The following is a 7966-nucleotide window of genomic DNA, read 5'->3' on the forward strand; positions in this document are numbered from 1 at the left end:
CTTAGAAGTAAAATTTGTAGTAACTAGACAATGATTAGATCTACAAAAACGGTCAAGCACTTTTTTCGTATATACTTGCATAAGCCCGATAAACGCTCTCAATGGCAAAATGTTTCTCGTGAATTGGCTATTTTAAGGGATTTTAAGATCTATGCGACAACAATTTGTGGAATTTATTTTAATTCAAACACAATTCAATATAACATATAATAGCAAATAACAAATAATATAAACAAAAATAAAATGATTATAGCTATAAGCATGGCGCCCATAGCATTAGTATTCCGTGGGAGATTGCAATAATAATTAACAAAAAACACTCTTAAGTAATAAGAAGCTTTAGATTCCAAAACAATTATTTAGAATAATATACAATATGTTGTTAAAATATTTATAACCTCAATAATACAAGGTTTTTAAAAGGTTTTATTAAAAGAAGCAGATTCCAAACAAATTTAATTTATTTGTAAAAAGATGCGCAATACAATTTTTCTTACTTGAAAATAAAAAATTAATATTAAATAATATGGTTATTTATTATTCAAAAGTTACAAGTTACTTGTAACATCGATTTTTATCTTTTTGGTCGTATGTGTGTCAGCCACGGCGCGTCATCACCACTGTCATAACAAGCATGCCGTTCGTTTGATATTATTATCGCATTAAAAATTTAAGATAACCTAGTTTAAACGTTATGCACAAAATAACTAGTTTAGAGAAAATAACGGAAGTTAAACTAAAATGTCGTTTCTTATTGCGTATAGACAAACATTAAATAGAAGTTTTTATGTTATCGAGAACGCAAAATGGTACCACTTTCGGTACTTTCCAACTCAAATACAGTTTTTAACATTCATAAGTAGGAAAACTTTTATCCTATAAAGACCAATGTTTTATACAAGATTTGCTCAAGAGTACTAACTTGGAGTATGTACTTTTAGAATTTTTGAATTATGTTTATAGTGTTGTCGAACTAATTGTTTGTAAACCATTTCAACTTTCATTCTTAACAGGGCTCCGTTAAAAACCTCGGCCGTGGTCACGTCATAGAGCTTAGTCATTACTTCTCTTTTAAAGACAATTTCTTTTCATAAGTACAACTTTAAATTAGGCGTTGATTTGCCGTGGCTAACGCTCGCTCGTTGGAACCTTCAGACCGTCAGACCGAATGTAATGGTTATCTCCTAACTGAGCAGGTTCAAGTTTGAGGTGAATGTGAATTTGTTAGGAAAATTCACAGTAAATATATTGTTAGGTCAATTCAGGATTAAGCTGATTTTTATTTTCTGTTCATATATCACTAAACAAACATTTTACAGTGAAATGTGTAAAAATTTAAAAAATATGATTTTGATTATCTAAGAACAACGCTAGAGTAAGCTGACTCACTAGATTAAGGGTTTTTTTATTGTACAGGTTAGTGGTTCTATTACTCGAGTTTCTATAAAATTTCGTTCGTAAATTTTAAGTTTTCTATGAGTAACATCGTCCTTGCATTTTCTCTGATGTACGAAGGTTATTGTGGCTCTAGAAATGTTTAAGGATAAAACATAGTTTCAATATTTTGTATAATGCCGTCACATCACAATGACAACTTTAATAACAATTGAAAGAAACTACCATACACTTTACGTTATAGTATCGTACATAAATCCGAAAATATAAAAATTTAGTCCTAACATCTTTCTTTGGTCCTCGTTCCTTTGAAAATCTAAAATTTCTTTTGGTTCTTCTTATCTTCAGAACTATGTCAAAAAAGGTTGTCTAGGGCATTGCACTAACAAAAAATTTTTAAATTTGTTTTATTTGATAAAAATACTAGTTTTTGTAACATAATACAGAAAAATATGTCAACTGGATAAGAAATATTTTTACGTTAAAATGTTAAAAATTTCCAAAAAATAAAAACAAAAACGAATATGAGGTAACCAAATACTTGACACATTAGATAAAAGTAAATCATTAATCCTTATTTTAATTAACTAGTAAATTATTAACAAAACGCAGGTGTGAGATATGTAAAGAGTTAATGTGTTTGGTACTATAACTGTCCTAATACAGCATTCTTCACATAAATAACATGTTTTTTTTCCTGCAGGTATTTGGAGAGGTCACCATGATCATTGAAATAACGACTGCAGTTGAATTCCTGATTCGTCTGCTTCAGGGGCAGCACCGGGGAAAACAACTGAATAATACACAACTAGCTTCTTTCAAAGACTCTCTGATTAAGTTGTTGAAAAACAAATACAAAAGCCACTGGTATCCAGAGTACCCGAATAGAGGATCAGCGTATCGATGCATCAGAATTAACGGTACCATGGATCCAATTGTGGCACAAGCTTTTAATGCAACAGGTTGTTCAGCTAATTCCTTAAGGGCACTCTTTCCCCATGAACTTACTGTTTGGATCGACCCAGAAGATGTATCGTACAGAATAGGAGAAAATGGAAGCATTTCTCTACTGTACGGTACAGAATATAAAGAAGAGCAAGCAGTTAGTGTTTCAACAGAAGTCGCTCCACCAACACAGACACCTGCAGTTATGTGGCAATTCAACCCCCAGACGGTATTCTGTTACGCATATGCAGCACCTGTTTTAATAGAAATGGATCAACTCCAATCGCCTTCAATATGCTACAGTGACCCAAGACAAATGGAGCCATTCAACCTCCAGACGGCACTTCTCCCCCATGAACTAACTCTTTGGAACCACCAAGAACATTCAGAAAAATATTCAGAAGAAGATGTATTCTATTACTCGTATACAGCACCTTCGATCTCATACAGCGCAGAGCCTATTCATGGCATCTTCATTCAGTGGTGTTCGTGCTGATTGACCTGTGATATTTTAAAATGATTAGTTTCTGCTCCCTTTTAGTTAGTAATAATTTACGATTGATTTTTCACCTAACTTATTCACCGAACTGTTTGTAAGTAAATCTTAAAAAATGATTCTTTTATATTTTAGAAATGGTTGAGTACCATAAAGTTAGGCCTTTGGATTTTTAAAGAAAAATAAATAATTCTTTTATAGTGAATTATTTATTTGATGTATTCAGTATTTAAATTTCTCTTGTATGTCAGAGTCAAGTATTAATTATTTTTCTCATAAATGTCTTACCGTGTTTATATTTTGAAAAATGTTTTCTTTTTGACTAATTGTAATGTTCGCGTGCATCTTGTTTCTTTATGTTAGTATGTTTTCTTTCAAAAGCTCTATGTTTCAATGAGTTATAATTTTATTTAAAATCATTCACTGTCATATTTTTGGTATGATAATCTCGAATAATACATAATATATATTTGAGAATGAAGAGATTGTATTTAATAATGTAACACGGAAGAACATTAAGGCTATGCTACATTAAGGTGTTGTCAGGTGTATTGTCAGTACTTTACTTACGTCTAAATATAAGTTATAGGTATATAGTCAAGTAGAATTACTACACTATTGTCATTACAAATAGCTTACTCGGATTGCTAACTTATCTTCTTGTAGCATTTTCAAGACAAGATCTGTTCACTACAATTTATTTTTTTAATAAAATATATTTTGTAATAACCTTTAAAAAGTTCGAATTTATATGTAAATTTAAATTAATATTTTACAATAAGAAAATTATGAAACAACGTAGGGTTACAGGATTGTTTATATTAAAATGTGTTGTATTGATATTTAAAATATTTCAATCATGTATTATATTGTATTTTATTTAGTTTTTAAAGTACCCTAATCTAGCGTTGCTGAATTCTGACTTTGCTTTGTATGAAAAATTAGCAAATCTTTTATTAGACTCATACTCAAAATTTGTTAAGATTTTAGTTATTTCTATTTATAATCATCTATTTCAATTATTTTTTTAATTAGTTTTTTTTAAGTAATTAGGGATTTAGAATTAATATTGTCTGATTTATAAGGGAGGTAATTTTAAGAATCAGGGAATGCTAAGATATGCTCTATTATTATGTAATTGTGTTTGTATAACGTATGTAATGTACATGTATATATATAGAGAAGTTTGTACATATAAGGTTAAAATTATTTTTTGTCTAGCCATCATGTTCTATTTCCTAAACTGTTAATATTGGGTATTTAGTTTAAAAAGCTTATTAAGTTTCTAACTTTAATATAATTGTCTGATTTAATATGGGGAGTTGTAATATAAAAGTATTTGGTAATCCTTAAAAATGCTCTCCTGAATATTGTTTTTTGTATAGTGTATTTACTGTATATGTGTGTATAGAGAATTGATGTACATATAATTCTATTAAACATATAAATATAAAACCTATTGGTTTAATTTTTTTCTACCTGTCGCCTTTTTATTACCTATAGAATTATATTATAATTTGTATTTTAAGTGCAATCATTGGGTGAAGCAATCAAAATTTTGTTTTGAAGAACATTTTGAAGAAATTTGAATAAAATTGGTTTTCATTATTAAACGATGAGATTAAATAATTGTTAATGTACTTCGTATGCAATAGGTAATAAAAAATCACTCCACTCATTCTTACATTTGAAACCAATGACAAAGTATTTGTCCCCTGCCCTAGAAAGGACAAGAGAGTTCAGAAATATATATTTCCCGTTTTGTTTACAACACTCTACCTTTAAATAGGAATTTTTGTGCTCCGAAGTATTAAAATTGTATTTAATAAGTCGCTATGCATTGCTGTATAAAAGTAACTTTATTTAAGGTTATTGGATAAAACCCCCGTTATAGGCTGCATGGAGCTGTTTGTTATTGTACTTTGTGACTCCTCTGTTTCAGGACATTTGGAGTGTGTTCTACAATAGGCAGAGAAAGGGATATCTGCAGGTGAAGATAAATGATTAAGGACAATCAGGGGTACTTCCTATACTACCTTCATGAGTTGTTACGTTATTTGATAAACACAATTGTGCTACGATTACATTTTAAATTCGGTTCTATTTTAAGTTCTATACCATAAAATATTAAAAAGTTCAATTAAAAATAAAATCATATTATATAAAATTAACCACACACGTTAAAGGTTTAAAACTAAGCATGAGTAAGAACAAAACTTTTTAAAGGTATTAGACTATTATTTTTCAGTTAACTACTCCTAAGTGAAATGATTTTTTCTCTTTCACATTACGTAGGTTCAGATGCGTAAATTAAGCCCCTTATAATTCATGATTAAATGTAAGGAAAATCCAAAAAAGAATATAAACAGAAAATAGACTTGCATGTTAATTTATACGCATCTAAAACGTTATTTTTACAAGTAAGAAATTGTGGTATGATGTGATTAACATTGCAGGTTTACCCTTAAAAATTGGTTAGGTGGTTTTCATTCAAAATAATAACAGGGCGATAGTTGGAAAACAAAATTCTTGTAAAATATATTTATTACGAAGAATAACATTACGGATTATCCTAAAATAACAAGGGGATACCTTACCTGCAAGCAAACTCAGGATGCTTAGATGCAACTGTTTTTTCCACTAGGACTAACGTAATCCATCCTTTTCAGACAGGTATTTTTATTGCTTGGCCTTTGATATTTTTCAGAATTAACTGATTTTCTTTTATAAGGACATGGATAATCATTGATATTTGTCAATAATGCACCACAGTACCGACTACTTCAACGCTAGTTCACAATACGTCCAGTAATATTATGAAAACTATTAAAAAACAGAACAGACACAGAGTGTCCTGAAACTCAGCACATTATCTAGTGAATACTGTTGTAGTTCTTTTAGACGAGCGTAGCTCCACAGCTGATAAATTGTAATATTAACTGTTTTGGAGTTACACTCTTTTAACTCATCCACTGATAAGATATATATCCTTATAAAAAATAATTTAAACGTTACGTTGCTTATTACTTCCATTGAACTATGTTTCATTGTAAAGAACAATTTTCCGTAGACTAATAAAATCGATTTAACAATTGATTTACCCACTTGTAAAAATAAATGGTTCAATTAATTGAACTACTGCTTTTAATTTGTTTACATTTGTTCTTAAAGGCATAGGGCTAGGTAGTTGACTTTTGTCAGAAATAGTCTTCTCATACATTTGTATTAAGCCTAGAATAAATTACAATGTTAATAAGTGTGCAATTTAAGTCATATTTCTTTGATCGTAGGAACAAGAAGGTTTCAATATTAGAGTCGCATATACATTTCACTCGAGCCAGAAATGCTCATACATACGAAATCCTTCGAAATTGCGTGTGAAACCGCAAGGTATAACTAGTTTTAACATTAATTGTAATCGTGTACCTTACACAAACCTTACAGCATTTTTTTATAACTACGATGTTGAAAATTGAAAAAGGATAATTTTTAATAGGCATAACACTAATATGGTCTAAGAATATAATTAAGAACTTGTTGCGTTCGAAGTCGCTGGTAATTGCTTGGAACTAAAAATATTATCTCCTGTCGTTTCTGGATTATTAATTGAAAGAAATTTACAATATGTCGTAGGGGGACGTAGCGATAAATATTAAATAGAGGTTTGAATTAAACTAGAAAAATAATGTCTTGTATTCCGTCTTCACCGAAGCGGGCATACTATATGTAAGATATTATTATGTCTCCGTAGGCAGATACTATTGTTTAATTTTTGTTTTATTGACCAAAATCCACTATTTAACGTAATAAGATATTTTTATTTCGTATAGTTATCTATTACAATAATTTGATACAATTATTAATTTGATATACTATCAATAAACTACATTGTTGTTTAAATTATTATTAGTGTTAATAAAACAAAAAACTGTCCATTTAAATTAGGTTTACTAGTGTGTCTACTTGCATGTACAGTATTATATTAACGATGGACCAAGATAAAGAATAATTAATATAAACTTACTCTAGATGGTTAGGCCTATGGTTCATTACTATAACGCCGAAGTATATTGATAGTAATATAGTGGCGTGGAATTTGTTTTAATATATTTCTAATTAGTAATTTACTTCATATGTGATAGCTTAAGATTTGTTTGAGTAAACTGTTGTTAATGTTTACTGCCTTACCGGTAAGCTGTGCGAACGTAGTGGAAGCATCACTGATCAGAATGAAGAATGAGCGCAGGTAGAAAAACAAATGCACGGCCAGGTCAGTTTTGAAAAGTATGACAGTTAGTCCAAGGATGGCGATGTGTAACAATTGTCCTACCCTGCAGAAAAGTGACGTCCGCCACCCTTGTCAAAAGAACTCCTTGAATCGGTTTCAGGCTGAGACAGTGCACCCAGCGTTTGTCCCTTTTTAAGTACGTAATAAACGGGCGAGACAGTTTTACGGCGTGGTCCTATAGTCTGTTAAGCGGGAAGACAACAAACGTTCACCGCCCGCCAACGACACAACCAAATCTATCATGCAGCTGTCGGTACCTGCGGTTCATCTGTCTAGACGAACCATCGTACCGCGGACGTACATTATATTCCTGTAATTTATTCAGACTGAAAAATGATCTTTCCAGATTCTGGGTTATTCTATATTTTAGTAGGTTTATTTATTATTCATTAAAGACCCTTTACCGTCAACACATTATTAAATTGATTGTCAATTGTAGGTTTGTGATTATTTATATCTTAAAATTTTTTATTAAAATATAAAATTACAGCTTCAATAAATATAACTTAACAGCATCAAAAATGAATTTATTTTCTCTGATAAAAATACAAACTAGTATTTTGCTAACAAAACAGTATTTTATAAGAGAAATGTGTACGACAAAAATGAAATTTTAGATGGAAAAATAAAGACAGTTAAATATGTTCGACTAATATCCGAGTTTTAAAACAAATAACCTGAACTTCACATTGGAAACCCAGGAGAAAAATTCTCTAAACACTTTACTATAAAAACTAAATTGGTAGAAAATAACTACACTATGATAAGCTCAGAAGTCCTAGAATCGAGACACAGTGGTGCATATTTACGCAAGACCCATTAAAGCGTTTTTAACATCTTTG

General features: G+C 30.2%; 1 protein-coding gene across 1 annotated transcript; it reads left to right on the forward strand.

The window, feature by feature from the left end:
* Positions 1 to 2116: 2116 nt before the first annotated feature.
* LOC124374220 (protein BTG2-like) lies at positions 2117 to 2836 on the forward strand. Its single transcript, XM_046832478.1, has one exon. It carries the CDS (start codon positions 2117 to 2119, stop codon positions 2834 to 2836), a length of 720 nt encoding a protein of 239 aa, XP_046688434.1.
* Positions 2837 to 7966: the final 5130 nt, after the last annotated feature.

The sequence above is a fragment of the Homalodisca vitripennis genome, unplaced genomic scaffold (genome assembly GCF_021130785.1).
Source record: "Homalodisca vitripennis isolate AUS2020 unplaced genomic scaffold, UT_GWSS_2.1 ScUCBcl_7510;HRSCAF=15232, whole genome shotgun sequence".
In the NCBI taxonomy this organism is placed as follows: Eukaryota; Metazoa; Arthropoda; class Insecta; order Hemiptera; family Cicadellidae; genus Homalodisca; species Homalodisca vitripennis.